Source organism: Prorops nasuta, unplaced genomic scaffold (genome assembly GCF_024137725.1).
Source record: "Prorops nasuta isolate Cenicafe-Biocafe unplaced genomic scaffold, Cenicafe_Pnas_1.2 PNAS00002, whole genome shotgun sequence".
Classification (NCBI taxonomy): Eukaryota; Metazoa; Arthropoda; class Insecta; order Hymenoptera; family Bethylidae; genus Prorops; species Prorops nasuta.
In genome coordinates this window covers 491,311-509,431 of record NW_027116799.1, presented here as the reverse complement: position 1 = coordinate 509,431, position 18,121 = coordinate 491,311, and the positions used below count along the sequence as shown (strand labels likewise).

Here is an 18,121-nt window from a genome sequence, read left to right as displayed (position 1 = left end):
CTGCAACTGTGATCTATGAACAGAAGTTTCCCTCTCCCTCCCCTCTTTTGTAAAATAAGCGAATTTCAGAGAGCAGCAAACAGTTCTCGATATATATATATATATATATATATGGAATGTCAGAGGGATTTAGCTGGAAAATAAATAAATGTACTCCGGCTCGGAGTGCATTATTATAAGTTTAATTCCTCGGTGGGATAATAAAAGACAGATCCGTGGGAGTTGCTGACCTTCCATTTTATTTTCGTGTTTCAGTGGTTTACTGCGATTACACGGCCTCCGGAAGGTCACTGCAATTCCTCGAGGAGTACATCAGCAAGGAAGTCCTACCATGTTTGGGCGATACTCGAGCCTCCACTACCATCTGCAGCCTCCAGTCCTCGCTCTTCAGGTAAATAACTAAAATATTTCGGCAGAAAACTCGATCTCTCTTACCCAATCCGTGCATACTAGCTTATCTCCTCTACCAAACAACTCAAATAATATTGGGAATTGGCACTTTATCCTGCTTTATCGTACTAAAGGATCAAATATCTGATAAGAGCTGCTAATTTTTTACAGTATCAAGGAAACGCGAGGAATGTTTAAATATATTGCTTAGAGCAAACACACCTTGGAGCTATTCGCACTTTCCCATCGTGCGTCATAAAGTTTTTTGTAAAATTAAAACAAAATCATATATGCAACTTTGTAGCTCACGTCTGACGCTCCTTAAATTCACATCGCACTGCGAAAGAACGACTTAATGGTTAATATTAAGAAATGATTAGAAAATTAATAATGCAAATTTACAAAGCCAATCGTGAGTTACAAAGTTGGCCACTTGCTACTGTAATTTTTCACCATTCTTTTACAATGCAATTCTTCCTTGAACGCAGTGCAAATTAATAGAGTAAACGATAATCCTGCTGTGTAAAGTCTATTGGTTGATTTAATTATTGCTTAAATGTTGCTACTCGTGTTTTACAGTCATCATTGCTACGTCCTTCCAGGCTATGCAAATAATAACCCAAGTGATAAACGTTCTTGTTCAAGTCCACAGCTCGACGTGCAAGTATATATATATATATATATATATATATATATATATATATCAATCGAGGCATATTCTCCTCGCTAGGCCCATTTTGCACGCTCGACTATTGCTTTCCAAGAATCAACTCTTCTCAAAGGGGACTCTGTTGGTATCGTAAAGTAGAGGGGGGAATGATTTACAGTATGTGCTTCCTTTTCCAACCGCCTTTAATTAGCGAAGTACTTCGTCCTCTCCTCGCACGAGTAATCGCTTAGGCTTGCGCTCTCCTAAACAACGCGTGCATGCACTCTCCAACGTATTGTACGTGTTACATTTTTTCTCCAACCAGCAACATTTAAATCAACTTAGTGCAGTCGTGCGACTAATTTTGCTAATTGGAGAGAAAAAAAAGCAGGGATTTTTCAATTGAATTCAGTGAATACAAATTCTACGATGAGATAGGATTCGGTAAATTGAAACATTTCATCCGCGAGTTCCAGTATAACTTTAGCGCGAGGTCACAATTGTGGAGAACGAAGAATGCATTGGTATTGGTAAATCTTATGCAGACGCACACGTATGTACCTATTATAGTATGGTCGCTGGATGAATTCGCCTCTCCCACGGGGGATGGAGGTCGGGCTATGTATTCCCTCCCGGTGTATGTTCACTGGCGCTGACGTGCCAGATCAATACCCACCCTCGAGCCACGAGCTCTTACTAGGTGACCGACCAGCGAAGACAATAACGCAACGCGAAATGCTTTCTTACCGATCCTCTCCTACCCCTGTCATCATTTATCCTGCACTCCTTCAATCTTATCATAACCTAGTGTATATATAGGAAAATACAAAAATAACCTGCTGGCAAAATCGATCCAAATTTTAATTTCACCGAAGATTCATTCGATACTGGAAAATTCTGATAAGGCACTATTGATGATTCCACAAATGAGCTTCTATTGGATGATCGAACATCGAAGACAGAAACACACAACGGGAAATTCTGCCTTGCTGTTTCTCTTATATTCCCTCGTCACTTATTCTGCAACTCCTTCAATCTTATCGCAACTTGGTAGAAGAAAATATAAAAATAATTAACTTACTCTGTCAAAATCAGTGAAAATTTTAATTTCATCAAAAGATTCATTCGATACTGGAAAATTCTGATAAGGGACGACCCCAATAGCAGAAATATCTTCGAAATATCCTTAGAACGCTCCAAGGATATTCACGTGTCCGCAGTGAACATGCCGAGGATATGTCTCCTGAACATTGCATGCTGTCGGAGAATTGATCACCATAGCTTCTCGTCTCATAACTTTGTAAACTCAAAAAGTTTCTCTCATCTTTGCTCGTACGAAATAATTTCAGCTATGTATACCTTTGGCTTCGTCAGGCTGTGTCTGTCCTCGCCTAACACTTATCTCGGTCAATCTATCCCCCCTAAATTACTCAACAAATTCCCGTCTTATCAGTGATTAATCGCGTGGATGCGAATAGTTTTACCGAAATCAAAACAGATTTAATTTCGTCTACTGAAATTGCATTTGATTTTCCTCTACCAATCATTGCATGGTCTCGGGTGAGAATTGCTGCAGCAGAGGTTACGCAGTTGTTTTCTTCAATTGTTAATCAATCGCGTTTGACAATGGGATGCGGAGAAAGAATAAGAAGGTTAATGCGTCGGATGCGATTGGTGTTGCAGGCACGAGGCCAGAGACATAGTTAGACACGCTGTTGGGGCAAGCGAGCAGGATGCAGTACTGTTCACGGGTCAGGGCACGGCAGGTGCCCTTCGCACGCTCATGCGACATCTCGATCTTTCCAAGCCCACGGTCGTCTTTGTCGGTCCGTTCGAGCATCACTCGAACCTGCGACCTTGGCGCGAGCACGGTGTGAAGGTAAGTCCTCCCCTCTCGTTCTATTATATTATTGCATGCAATTCATTGAAAAGCCTCCATTTGAAATTAATCGCTTCCTCGTTGGAAAATAGCGAGCGCGACCGAGTAATTTATATACACGGCTAATTTCTGTTTCTCACCCGCTAGATCGTCCGGATATCCGAGACCAAAGAAGGATTCCTCGACCTGAACGATCTCGAACGAGGATTGGCTAAGGTCCGTTCCGAGGGTATTACGCAATTAATCGGATGCTTCAGTGCTGCTAGTTGCATAACTGGAGTTTTGGCCGATGACGTAGCGACGACCCTCTTGCTGCACCAGTACGGTGCACTCAGCATTTGGGATTACACCACTGCAGGTAACGATCTCTTCGCTCCACGTGCCAATAAGCAGCGAGAGATAACGCTTGGCACTCGTCGAGCTCCCGATATTTTCTCGGAAGACCAAAGTTAATCGAGCGTGTACAGGATAGTATATAGTTACTATGGTCAATGCCAAATGCCACTTTGTCTCAGAAAACCTACTGCATATTGTATACCTATATATATATATATATATATCCAAACGTATAAATATTCTTCGAATCTCGATTATTCCCATAGTTTTATCCTCTGCTTAATTTTACTGCAGAATAATAATGTATAATTGGTAGAAAAATTATTCTTTCCACGTGGTTGCAGCTCCGTACATTCAAGTAGACATGAACCCACATTTACCTGGAGTGGGAGAAACAGCGGTCTACAAGGACGCCATTATATTTTCCGGGCACAAGTTTATCGGTGGAGTTCAGTCACCTGGTATCCTAGTCGTGAAAAGGTCACTTTTGAAGGAGGACATAAGTCCCGAGGACATGAGGGATTCGCACAGATATTTCAGGGATCCGGAGCTCAGAGATGAGAGTGGAACTGCCGGGGTCGTTGAGAGCATCCGGTGTGGACTCGCCGTTCAACTGAAAGAAAATGTCACTCCTAGAGCTATCGTTGCTCGTCAAGACAAAATTAACAGGTAATTGTTGTCGCAGTTGCACGAGAGAAAAGTTTCATTCGTTACATAGGAAACTGTGTTGTATACATATATTATATATATACAGTATTAAAGACACAGTGGATTGGACGGAAGGATTATTGGTACATGGATTGTTTTTCTGCAGGCAAGTGCTGGCTCACGTGCGCACGATTCCGGAACTGATCTTGCTGGGCAGCGGCTCTCAGAATATCAAGAGACTGCCAATATTTTCATTTATGGTGCGCCATCCACGCGGCACGTTTCTACATCATAATTTCGTGTGTGCCGTGCTGAACGACGTGTTTGGCATCCAGGCACGAGGTGGCTGCGCATGCGCCGGACGTTATGCACACGACTTAATGGGAATTGATCGGGAACTCGCCAAGGAGTACGAAAATATTATTCTTCAAAGGTATGTTCACCCCATTGCTAAACGAGTCGGTAAATCTCCTAGCACTTTTAGCTAATTCTCAATTATATATCGTGACTAATCGTTCGCTTCGCACCAAGCAAAAAAAAAAAAATGTATAACCCATAGAGAGAATAATCGTACAATTAACACCTGGCTCGATTTTCCTCCAGCGAGCACGATTCCAACGGTGAGATCAATGCGGAAGTACTGAGGCCAGGATTCGCCAAGCTCTCCTTCCCGTACTTCATGTCCGAGGCTGAAGTGGCGTTCATTCTGGAAGCCCTGAAGATGGTAGCCACGGAGGGATGGAAGTTGTTACCGCAGTACGTGTTGAATCCGGAAACTGGAGAGTGGCGACATCACACGAACAGCGTGTTCAAGGAGAGGAAGTGGCTGGGAGCCATCAGATATACCGACGGGAAGATGAACGCTTCGGAGAGGAGAGTCTCCGGTCAGGGTGTTTTCCCCCAGAGTTACGGGGATTGCCTGCAGACGGCTAGGAACATTTTCAATCGCGCCAGAAAGATGGCGCAGCGGTATCCGCAGCAAATCGATCGCAGCTTCAACTTGGTCGCCGAGAAAACCGAATCCTTGCGTTGGTTCATGCTCCCCAGCGAGGCTCAGGATCTCCTTCTGGGAAATTCGCAGAATGTCAAGCAGGAGGTACCGTTCAATCCAGTCTTGGCTTGGAACAGGTACGGATACAACGTTAGTCCTGGTACTCACGAAAGTCTCATCAATTGTCTCACTCCGACCAATGGTATTCGACGCTTAAACAGCGACATTCCAAGGTCAGGGAACGCACCGGCATCACCGAACTCACCGAGGCACCGGAGTCTTCCAGCCTTGAGCACCGGTGGCAGGACCTTGGTCGGCTCGTCCTCCGATCCGAAGCCTTTTGCTATCAGGAGAATGGAGGAGGAGGGGGAGGAGGAGGAGGAGGAGGATGGGGAGAGGGAGGGGGAGGGGGAGGAAGGTCTGGCAAATCACAAGGAGTACAAATCTTCGGCTACCTGCCCGAGCTCACCGATGCCTGTTAGATTCGCAGTGGGTGAGGCTGTAACTTCCTCGGTTCTCAATAGAAACATCGCTCAGAATACAGCCAAGGTCAAGGATCAGACGGATTACAACGAGGGCAGCGCCGGACGCGCCAGGTGTAACTCACTGGGCAGCACCACGGCAACCGGAAGTGCGTCCGGAAATCGCCCTGGAGCATCCTCGTCATCGTCGACGATACTTCCTCTGCCTCTCAGCCCTCAGACCCTGACGAGTCTCGGCTTGAGTGCTACTACAGGCGTCGTCACCAGGAAGAGGCTCCACTGCAGTTGCAGCAGCCAAACAGAATTGAATTCGCTGGAATTGGACTCTGGCAGTCCGAGCCAATCCATTTCCTCCCTCAATTATCACAATATTACGTCTCCACCGTCCTCCTTCTCCTCGGTTGGTGATTTTGCTGATAAGGCTGTTGGTGCTGGGAGGTCCTCCCCTACGTCTCTCGGTCAGAGGTGCGAAGAGAATCTACGAGCTTACGTGAAGGAAGTCACGGAGGAGCTGGCGACGGAAATCAAGTCTGAAATTCGTGAAGTAATATCGAAAGTGGACGATGCTCTGTCGGAAAGTAACACGTGCGAGAATACACCTCAGCATCATTCGAGGGCTCATAATATCAGTCAGAGTTCTCTCGAAGAGAAACAACCGAGACACGATTCTTTCACGGCCAGTGATATTGCCGAGTATCTCATGGAGTTCTCCAAAGAAATGGCTAGTGAGATGAAATCGGAAATCAGGTAAGATTGTCCTTCTGCGCAATGAATCATAATATTACGATTGCTAATACTCGTTATCACACAGGATGAATAGGCTACAAGACGATTTTTTTTGTTCTTCAGGTGTATGGTCAGTTCCGTGGATGGGTTGCATAGGAATTCCCCAGACGCCTCGGCATCAGATATCTCTTCCAACGAGTGTGGATCTCCTCCAGAGAGGGGAAGAGTACTCTCTTCAAGGTCTTCGCCAAGATTATCTGGCTTTAGGAAGCACGGATCGGTAGAGGTGTCTGGCAAAATCGGTGAACTGTCCCAGCAAGAGAGCAAAATGTCCAGCGAATGTTCCTCGGACGAGACTGTGATCTACGTGATGAAACCGACGGACGATCAGAGATCGAGGGATCCGTCCAAGACGGATGACGAAGAGGTCGAGAATGACGTGGATGACATGGACGACGACGTGCACGAACGCAATGGCATTGAGATAGAAAACGTAAGGAAAGTTCTGCCAAAGATCTATTCCGCTGTAAACTCGGTCAGCTCCCAGGATAGTGGTATCAACTTGTCGTTTCACGAGAGCGATAAATCCATCGATTCGACAGAATTGAAAAGAAGTAGCAGCGCGGAATCCAATTCCAATGGTAGCTACGGTAGAAAACCAAGGACAACGTCGATGACCTCTATTTCCTCCAAGTCGAGTTCGAAGCACGTCCGCAGGGATGATCTGTCGGAGGACGAGGAGTGTCCGAGCGATTTGAGGGAGGAGGAGGACCAGGAGCAGGGGGAAGATGAGGCTGTGGCCGACGGTAAAGGGGAGAAGAGTGGACATCGAAAGCCACAGTGGCACTGTCCACCGAAAAACGTTTGGAAGCCAACGGTCGAGGCTATGCAGGAATTCGACATGATCAGGGACAACGACAGGGTCCTCGTCTGCTTATCGTCCGGTGGAAGGGACTCTCTGTCCCTTCTTCACACCCTTCATCAGTACAGGTTCTACGCCAGGTCAAAGGGCATCGACTTTGAAATTGGTGCTGCAACCATCGACGTTGGAGGATTCGACCCCCTGGACGCAATGACCTACTTAAAGGCTCTCGACACCCCTTACTTCTACGAGGAGCAAATCATCGATCCGGAAATCAGCAATACCGATGACCAAGCCCCGAATCCCCCGTCCAACGGAGCTTGCAGCTTTTGCAACCGAAATGTCAGAGCACAACTCTACAAATTGGCCAAAAATAATGGATACAGTGTACTGGCACTGGGCCAACACTTGGACGATCTAACCGATAGCTTCCTACTGTCCGTCTTTCACGATGGTCATCTAAAAACCATGAAGGCTCATTACTATATTCGACGACAGAATCTCAGGGTGATCAGACCGTTCGTTTACGTGAGGGAAAAAGCTCTGATTCATTTTACCGAATCGAAAAAACTGCTCTCCTTCCGGCAAGCCAACTCGAGCTTCGAGATGGAGGTAGTACTTCCTTTTCCTGCACTTTCTTGTGAAAATACAATTTTTCTTCTTACCAATGTCTAATATTTAATCTATCTTCTTTTTAGAAATCTGGTAAAAGCAAAGAATTACTGCTGCAGCACGAACGTCTTTACCCAAGGCTTTACTGGTCCCTTCGAACAGCTTTGAGACCATTATTGGCTGCCCACCCATCGTCGGATTATGATTTATCCAGTTGCATCAGCAATATCTCCAATATTTCTGGAAATGGGAATAATGGAATCAGCAGCAGTAGCAGCAGCAGCAGCAGCAGTAATCAACAGAAAAGGCATCGGAGAACGAAGACCGGTGGCTTCTCCTCGACTATCCCAGTGATCCATACGAAACAACTGGACGAGAACGTGGAAACTGATGAGGAGCCAGTCCTTTGAGATGCAGTTGCCACAAGGTGGAACCAAGATCGACCTTCCACCTCATTCTTGCGCCAGCCTAGGAAAACCCTTTCAACACTTGCACTAAAAAGGAGACAACGTTTTGCTGCCATGCATGCCAATAATTAAAGTGTCAAAGGGAATGAACTGCAATTGGCCAATTATCTCATCTTACCGACTTATCTCGAGTGTCTAAGCTCTGTTCTACTCGGTAGACTCGATATACTCGAGATATTCATCAATATCCCTAATTTTCGCCGTTTTTTTCTTTTTTGTGTTCTTTGTTTTTTTTTTCTTTTTTTTTTTTCTTAACAAAGTTGCTCTCGCAACTTGGCATTTGCTCGCGACAGTCATTCGTTTTTGCTCGTGGGATATTCGGGAAAAGCACAACGACGCATTTTCTTATTCTCGACTGGTTTGAACGCCGAAATCCCTATACTACTGCTACTTTATCTAATTCTTCCCAATTTTCGCGCCAACTGATTTAACCAAGCAAGAAGAGGGGAAAACACTAAATCATTAAACTTCCAGATGCCAATGGAGTATGATTTTGGGGGCTTTGCATCGTACAGGTGGCTATTTACTTAAATCCAATTTTGGAGTAACGCGTATTAAGGATCGAGGGGGTGGTACTTACACTTAATCGAGGAAGAATGTTGATTTTACGCTACGTGGTAGCAAGTGACGCGCGTTGAAAAGTTTGATCTTCTTCATGAATATTTGAACGAAGGAGCGGAAGATTTTTGCTGCATCGCGCATGACTATGATCGTTGTCGACAATAATTACGTTGTCCCGCGTAAATCAATCGGTTTGTGAAAAATCGAGCTCCGAATGAGGCTTGTTGGCTGAACTTTTTGTAGCATTTGCTGAAAACATTGTAGCATAAGTTCTACGATTATAAGATTAAGCAAGAAAATGAGTTCTATGTATTTGAAGAAACATGTGGAATATAGTACCACGCACGAGACTAGGTATTCACAGTCTCCATCGAGAATCGTCAAAGTTTTCGTAGGCCTGTGAAGCGAAAGCGAGTTTCAAAGCTGCCCCTATCGACAGTACAAAAATGTACAATAATTATTGTAAATAAATTCGATTAGCTGAATAAGAATTTTAATTTCGATGAAATTCAACGCTCGCGTCTATATCGTCAGGGTCGAAGTGCGGAAAAAACCAAGTGCGTGTACATTGGGAGCGTATATTTTTAAGCGGTCAGAAATGTCGTTCCTGGTATACTGGAGAAATTAATTAGTAATGCGCTATTAGAGGGATATTAAAGCGAATGTATTTTTTGTACGCGTGGAAAAGTATTGGAGATGTATTTAATGATTTCGATGGTGGCGATTCTGGGCAGCGAAGACTTTGACGAGCTCTCGTATTAAATGTACTTTAATTACAGTATATGTATGTTCACGTTGTGTACACGTACATCGACACAAATACACGCAGCACACAGCTACAGCGAGAAAAATCAATTCCCCATATAGTTAAAAGTATAAGAAGAGGGTGGTTTAGCATTTTTATGAAGCAGCAAAGAAAGGAATTGCTTTTTCCACTGTACAAAAATGCCTTTATAGGGGAAAGAAAAGAAAAGAAAAGAAAAGAAAAAAAAAAACGGAAAGTTCATGCAGGACTCCAGGGTCCATTTTTAATTGGTACCTGATGCGAACGGTCGGTTGTCTCGGCAGAAGCTTGCCAAATTCGCGAGCAAATGTTTAACGGAAATAAACCTGGCGTTTATTGGCCGGAAGGATCCGATCGCGCTGTGCGACGAATAGCTGAATTCTCGCGAAAACGGGAAGCACGATCACCCAAAAAAGGTTGGATGGACTTTATAAAAAAAGAAGGAGGAAATTCAAGTGTAGTATTAATCGAGGAGTTTTTTGTCGTTAAATTCTCTAGTGAGAAGCACACACATAGGGACTTCTTTATATATGTATATTATAATATATATATTTGAGACTGCGTCGCTTCTAAGGGTGATACGGGTTCGCTAAAATTTTTCGTGTTGGATCCTATTGCATGACTCGTCATTTGTAAATATATACTATATACATATTTAAATGTTAAAAATGTTTGTGAAGCAAGAGGGAGTAAAGGCGAATGTAAATTTTTGCAGTTGAGAGTTCGTTAGAGAGGCAAGGGAGTCATCAGGGTGAATCGAGCAAAAATTGATTCGTAAATTGAAAATAAGCGTAACGATTACTCATGGATTATGACGATGATTTGCAATTTGATTGAATTTTATGAAGAAACTTGAAAGGAGTAGCGATTTACTCCGTTGACTCAATGTTTCCCATTAAGTTCTTCTTTTCTTATGTTATATACATACATAATTCGTTAAGAGCACCGAGCTATCATTAGAACCAATCGATAATTTTCTAATGTCACACGCATGGCTGAATCTTTACCCAGCTTGTCATTCTCATCGACGCGCGCGTGTCGAAAGATAATTAACCAAATGAAAAACAACTTAAAACACTTGATCTATGTGAATCCTTATGAATAGATATTATTATATTTTACGAGAGTTATGAGAGGACATTGTTACTGTAAAGATATGTAAGTTTATTTATCGCTAATAAAAAACAACGTTTAAGAAAAAAGAAAATAACATTGTGGAGTCTAAACTTTTTCTTTCGCGTGCCCCTACCTTCCTCCTGCGTATAATAGTATAATCGATCAATTAAAAATAAATTATTAAAGTTAAAGGGGCAATATTAAGATAAATGACCCTATTAGCACGTAGAAATATATTTAGTATCATGGAAACAGCGATGAACGAGAATTAATCCATTTGGAGGTAACTTTTGCATTTTTTAAAATTATATTTCACTACGAATACCAGCATATATAGGTTTCTGAACAATATTTAAACAATAAATAAACTAAATAAAATTGTAGTAAGATTATAGGAAAACTAAATCAGTAGAATCTTTCAATATAAATAGTGGATTAAGAAAAGAATTATCGACAAGTGCTGTTATAGATAAACGTAGGCTTTTTTGCAACTGATTAGTGTTATTGAAGCACGTAATAAAAATATAGAGCGTCTTGATACCAGCTTTTCTATCATGCATTTACGATAAATGCTAGATTATTTAAAACAATTTTTAATGAAAATTTAAAATAGGTATGAGATTTCAAGTAGCTTATAAATATTAATTCTTTACCATTGGACTATCTGTCATTCAAAGATTAAAAATTTCTAGAAAATTTCGTTACGAAGCTCTGACCAATTAAAGTTGAAATTCGTGTTAATTAGCACATGACAGTTAATCTCCGCAACATTACTGAAAGAAGAGACTTGGATCTGGAAATGAATGGTACAGTGTGATTTTTTTCTCATTGATTTATTAGATCATTTAAAATATTTTAAACAGCGTGCGATTTTGTTTATTGGCGTAACAGTGAAATATTGTATAAGGTACATAGTGTAAGGGGCGAGAAAGTGATCGAGCTAGGAATAATGGCGAATAATCAATCGAACAATTATATCTATTATTCGTTTATTATTGCAAATTGATCCTGCCCCAAAAGTTTTCAGTGTAATACGAGAGAGAGAGAGAGAGAGAGAGAAGGCCGATAAATCGAAAAAACACCCCTCGTATTCTTTTCAAAATTTACCGACTTTGAAAGACTTATCTTAATTATTATAGTTAATGTATAGAATACAATGATTTATCCAGCCGAGAGTAAAATTCGAAAAATGCTTAATCCTCTTACGTGACGAGATTGATTATGAACTTGGAAAATCTTACAACCAGTTTTTTTTTAGCCTCGAGGAGCCTTGAAAGAGATTCTCATTTCCATCTGAGACGCACCGAGTCTTTCATTCCAGCAGATGCTTGAATTTTATCGGAGAGTAATCGATTAATTAAAATGCAATTAACGTACTGAGCTTGATTAATACTATCCAATGTCTGCTTCTTCTCCCATGCTCATTTCTCCCTTTTAAACTCTTCGAGTTTCTCGCGTGAAAGCCGCTGGTCCAGCCTAGCGCACAGATTTATCTATCGTATAGAGACTTTAATATGTATATATATATATATATATATATATATATAGAGATGATAGCGCGAAACTTTTTTTTCCAGTGCTTCGCCGGAAGCTTGTCTTACGCAAAATATTATATCGATATAACTATCTTCCTGCCTGAGAAGCGGCGGTGCTTTTAAAAATTAGTTTTATTTATTTTTTTGTTCCATATATAGTTTTTTTTATTATATTTATCATATTAGTAGTCGCTATAATAAGTATCAATTAATTGCTGTTCTCATTAGAATTATCGAAGACACAGTATCGAAAAATATTAGCATACGATATGTTATTATTACGACAATATTAGCATATATATATATATATAGACATTCTTATAATTCTTACTGCTAGAGCAATGGTTAATTCGATAAACCCTTAATATCGTGTAGACGTATCGGTTCGTGGGAGTTAGTGTGAGAGATACTTCGGATGCAGAAGGAAGTAATTATCCGAAACATTAGTAAATTCCTTAATTATCAAGCAAGCGGAGTGCATCTTTTCGAAAATTCAATATCTAATCTATCCTGTACTGTGATTCAAACTTCTCATAAAATTATCATCACGCGATCATTTCTCGAGTCCTCCTCAGCATCAGTTCAGTCTCTTTGCAAATTTTAATCATTGATATACGGTGACGAAGACGTTATCGTTTCGAGGAATTCAATTTTTAACAAGATTTCTAACCTTTTATTGCAATTTTATAGTGGAATCCTATCAGTGGAGGTCTCTGTCGGTACGAAGTAAAAGTTCGCCACGCGGCGGTAGCGCGAGTTTCGATCAGCCGTGGAGAGTTTAGGCCATCCGAAGTATGTTTTTCCTTTTTTTTTCGAGAAGAAAGAATCATTCGCCAGTAATAATTTGGCATCACGAACAAAATGCGGAGGGAGATGAAAATTATCGATAAACTTGAATTAGGCTAGACACGCAAAATGCTATTGGGAATCCTTATAATTCGTGAGAAGTTTGCACGTTTATCAGGGTGTCCTTCAGGGTTCTTGAGAGTTTATTTTTCATCGCAAAGAAGAATTAAGAAGCGTATCGATCGCTGCTGGCCAAGTCGATTATTAAAGTTATCCAGCTAAACAAACGAGCCTGATAACAATTTTCGACTGATATTTTTACTAGGCAGGGGACAGCAGCTCCTCCTCTTCGTCCTCCTCATCCTCGTCGATTCCTGGCTCCCCAAGGGCATGAACGAACTCTGAAATCAAACAATAATAAAAATAACGAATTACTTCCATAAAGTCACAAAATTTTATTTAAAATGATTAATGAACCATGTCATGATTTTTGCTAAGGTTTATTTATAAAAGGTACAAAATCACACGTCTCAGAAAATATGATTGGTGGATGCTGAAACGTGGTGATATATATATCTGTCAAGAATGAGAGGTAAAACACGTAAAAAATGGGAAAAAGAAGAGAAAATATATGCACGATATTACAAAGGAAGAAAGAAATGAAGGAGGTAGTGGATTCTGGTCCTTTCATGGAAAAATCGCTCTCGACAGATATTTTATGCAATATTTGCACCCTTCCCGGAGAAACTTTCGCGGCTCTTCACACTTTACAGTCATGACCGAGGTTGCGAGACAAGTACTGGTCCACTCGTCTCTTTATAGACAGTCGCCCTTGGCCCAAAGTGGTCCTTCTCAGTATACTGACACATTCTTATCCCTTCTAACTTTAACTCTTTCAATCTCCAATCCGCTACCAATATATAGTATATCATTCTTCATTCTTCTATCTCAAACTTATTAAAAACTTCCTTATAAGTATATAGTGCTCCTTATATATAGCCCCCACTCTCTTTTTTTTTCATAAAAAAAAACTATATGTTTTTGCCAGACAGTCTGCAGTCTCGATCGATTCGATAGCTTTGGATTTGGCTAGGAAAATCCTCTCTATTTCTATCACTCATTCTCTCTCTCTCTCTCTCTCTCTCTCTTACCTCTTCCAACACCAGCTTCGATCGCTCTGCCCAACCCTATATATATATATATATATATAGAAGGTCAGAAGATTTCTTCCTTTTCGGCAGTTACTCGAGCAAGAAGTATGATCAAGTACCTCGACAACTATAAGAATAGAAATAGGAAGAATCTTACCGTAAAAATCGATGCGGCCATCTCCATCCACGTCCACTTCCTTAATCATGTCCTCGACTGAAAAGAAATCAAATCGATTTAGAAATATCCCATTTAACCGCAACGATGAGAATTGTCGAGTTAAAAGTGTCGCGCTAGGAGAAATCACGCTAGTGTCGGAAACTGTCAATTCCATTCGCAGTTTATCACCATAATTCATTTTTCTTCACGCATCTCTATGTAATATGATTTTTTTGACAAATTATCGATTCCTGTCGAAGTACGAACTAATCGACCGGCAAACGTCAGGTTTTAATTCCGTTTAATTCCCGATACGCGGGATTGGAATTTATGTGCCTGCTGCATGTATATACGCGAATTACGCGAAACTCTAATTAAACACTTTTCGCTGTTTCGCCTCTACTCGAATATCGTGTGTTTATTGGCCGCGCCACTCTTTGTGTGTGTGTGTTTTTTTTACATTTCTCTTTTCTTCCCGTTCAATGGCGCAAGTCAATTCACAGCGCCGATGGTAATCAATCGTGAACTGCCATAAGTTTATGATTTTTCTATTTTTGCAACCGATGGAATTAATTCCAATCACGAGCTTTCGCGAAATACCTCAGTCAATTTCAAGAACGCATTCGAAAAACGAAGGGAATGTAAGAGGCATGTGAAGTTATTGATTCTTGATAGTCCGTGCAAATTTCATTATTCGGAGATCAATCTGAAATATAAATTAAAGAGCTCGCACGCGGTGGTCGATGAAACGACTAATGAAGAATTTAATTTGACACGCCAATGAATTTTATGGTTGAAAAAATACTACGCAAATCAGACCTATATTATTGCGATAGAAACATGTATGATTATTGATGCAGTGTGTGTGACGTGCATAAGGATTTCATTATTTTTCTTGTAAAAATATTGGAATCATAGAATTAAACTTTTTGTAATATTCAAACGGAGCTTTGAACAAGAAATAATAAAGATCAATAGGTATATATATATATATATATATTATACATGTATGATAGAAATAAAAAGCAAGCATATTAATATTTTATTGCGAGTGAATCAAATAACGCGGCCAATCGGAAAGTTTTCCTCGACTTGGGGTGGTTAGTTCGCGTTACCAATATCTCAAGACTGCTTAAACCAATTGAGTCATTCTTGATCTCATTTAAAATCTTTATACATAATACGATATCTAACTAGATTCTAGGTGAATGAACGGTTTGAAAAAAAATAAAATTAATTTTTTTACAGTTGCATGAACCTGGCATGAAAGTAAATAATGCTTGCATATGGTTTTCCATTTAATTATTTGCCATTGCAACATAAATGATGATTACCAATAATAATTAATTTAACCGTATATATAGTTATATTTATTTCCATTCATTTATTTATTATTCTTTACACTTGTTGAATAATTAATTCAAAGCAGTTAATAACTAAATATGTAAAATGTTGGATAGTCTGATTTTATAGGACATTGCGCTGCAATTCTGCTAATATTATTACTCGGTTATTGAGAAGTGAAAAGCATCGGGTATTCGAGTAAATTGAAAATCTTCGGGGATTCTTGGTCGTTGCTTGGGTAGAAACTTTATCTCGTGACCCAATCGGATGTTTGACACTGTATGTATGGAAAGTTAAGTGCGCAGTTTTGAAAAGTTTGACCTCTGCCAAAGTAAATGGAAGAAACAGTAGGAAGACGACAGCCAATCGAGAAACCGCATTTACCAATTTCAACTCGGGCAAACAGATATTTGTAGAAACGATAAGTTACAATAATCGACAAACTTTTCGTCCAAATCTCTCCGAGACACGTGTAATTCAATCTTAATCATTTCTGTGTACTCAATGTAATTGATTAAATTATTTCAATCTTACACCAATTATAGTCGCATTGATTAAGTCGATATACTTCATTGTTAAACTCCTCACAGAATATAACCTAAAAATCAGTAATTTTGAAATGAAAGAATTTTGTCATTGTATTATATAATCTGCTTATTCCAATAGGTAAGTATATGTAGTTGAATTCAATTTGTGTAACATTCTCTAACGTATTGTAGGCAAAGGTAGTGAAAACGTTCTAGTGAAAATAGTTGTACTTATATACGAGAATGATTAATATTCATGGAAAATTTATGGCTTAATTTGAATAAATTCGATGTATATATAGGAAAAGTGATGTTGTTGATGTGGAAATATCAGAGAGCAACGGCAAACATCGCCTACTCATCATTGTATAAACGTGCGAGAGGAATTCCCATGCACTAAATCTTGTACGGATCCAACGCCCTAAACTTGTCGTGTAATACCGTTTACGTATACCGCTTGGCCAAAGTCTTCGGGGGTGTTCGATAGTGCCGAAAACTTGCACATGTACACCGTAGCTCCGGAAGTCGAAAGTACACAGAGGGAAAACACGCAACTACCTTCGGGGCTCTTACAACCCTTCATAATATATACGTGTCTCTCTCTCTCTCTTAACGAAAAAGCTCGTTTGGGAGGAAGAAGAAAATTTCGCAGGCAACAAACATGATCGAAATCTCAATGAGAATTGGATTTTTCAATTAGCAGAAATTGCCAGACTTGTTAAACCGCCGTCGAGGCACCCTCGAGACTCTCTCCTATCAATAGGAAAGGGCAACTCCTATATTCCCCCTCCCCCCCCCCCCCCCCACCCCCAATAAGGTATTACGTGGAGCTTTGTTACCCCAACTACACGCCTGTCAGACGTTAATTTATCGCGGGAAGCTGAGTTTTATTCATTATTTTCCTCGTTACTTACTTTCCTCCTCGGATAAATCCTCACCCAGGCATTGCAGCACTGCTCTCAAGTCGGATGCGGTGATATATCCTCGATTGTGCTTATCGAATACCTGAAACAGAAGAGATACAGAATAGTTTAAAGAAATTATTTCCTTGGAATAACTCGAGCAGAACAATCGGCTCAACCCTCTTTTCTCGTGCTCCCTGCTCAAGATCCTCCAACGCGAGTGTCTTTATATTTTTCTCGACGGAAAACAATTGACTATTGAAATATAATTCTTTTCAATATTGTTTTCGTGTCGTATCAATTAGTAGAATTTTATAGATTAGATTCGTTGGTAATTCTTGGAAGTACGAGTCTCTTGGATGCACAAGGGATAATTAGTCCGCGCAGTGCAGTGGAGTAAAAGAGTATCGGATTGTTAATTAACAAGGCATCGTATGTTTAATTGCAGCTGTAATTATTGGGTACTGGAGGATCGAGTCAACGACCGAATAGGTATGTGCAACGATGGCGCATTACATCGGAGATAATTTTATTTGTTAATTCGGTTTGAACGAATTGATTGAAAGGAGGATAGGGAATCGCAGTGGCTATTGAGGAATAGCGTTCAGGAACCAACTATTGTTCCTGAAGGGAGCATCCTTTGTCAGGGGGAGTCAGCAATCTCTCGCGGGACATAAATTACCCTCTCTATTATGTATAGGCATAGGTATATTTCGAGAAAGCCAATAATACTGATCTACATAGGATTGAAGAACGGGAAGCAGTTCCGTTTACCCCCTGCGCTTGGCTTGATTTTATTTATATGCGCATATCGCTCTGCCGTTCCTCCCTATATATATATATATATATACAATAGCGATATAGAAATTGAAGAGACGCACGTGGATATTTCACTCCCCTATTGCTTCACCGCGACGATATATCCGAGATATCCTAGCTGCGATTTTTTCTTTCGCAATAAACCCTGTCGTACGACTCTTTGACTTATCGCCAATTGCGACAATAAAATTCTCCATTTGGAGAGAAATAAAGATATCGGAGAGAAGGTACTTCCGGTGCATGGTATAAGGAGGCGGGTACGGAAAATCGCAAGTGGAGTCCGGTTGGAGAGTTATTTGAAAATTGCGGGAAAAGCGAAGAACGCGCTGCGTGAAAGGAGATATTCTCCTGCGGGAATTATTTTATAGACTCCTTATATATTTCCGCGAGAGAGTCA

General features: G+C 40.6%; 2 protein-coding genes across 2 annotated transcripts in view; one reads left to right on the top strand and one right to left on the bottom strand.

The window, feature by feature from the left end:
* Positions 1–10,591, top strand: part of LOC136777179 (uncharacterized) — a 44,696-nt gene extending 34,105 nt beyond the window's left edge. Inside the window, exons 2-9 of the mRNA XM_066733271.1 lie at positions 256–391; positions 2,723–2,918; positions 3,066–3,276; positions 3,599–3,923; positions 4,069–4,335; positions 4,506–6,122; positions 6,225–7,575; positions 7,662–10,591. Of these exons, the coding sequence (XP_066589368.1) occupies positions 256–391; positions 2,723–2,918; positions 3,066–3,276; positions 3,599–3,923; positions 4,069–4,335; positions 4,506–6,122; positions 6,225–7,575; positions 7,662–7,985 (4,427 nt within the window). The 3' untranslated portion in view covers positions 7,986–10,591. The remainder of the gene's footprint in view (positions 1–255; positions 392–2,722; positions 2,919–3,065; positions 3,277–3,598; positions 3,924–4,068; positions 4,336–4,505; positions 6,123–6,224; positions 7,576–7,661) is intronic.
* Positions 10,592–12,015: 1,424 nt separating this feature from the next.
* Positions 12,016–18,121, bottom strand: part of LOC136777498 (uncharacterized) — a 36,617-nt gene continuing 30,511 nt past the window's right edge. The window contains exons 7-9 of the mRNA XM_066733833.1: positions 16,918–17,008; positions 14,133–14,189; positions 12,016–13,225 (exon numbers count right to left, since the gene is read on the bottom strand). Coding sequence (XP_066589930.1) covers positions 13,146–13,225; positions 14,133–14,189; positions 16,918–17,008 — 228 coding nt within the window. The 3' untranslated portion in view covers positions 12,016–13,145. The remainder of the gene's footprint in view (positions 13,226–14,132; positions 14,190–16,917; positions 17,009–18,121) is intronic.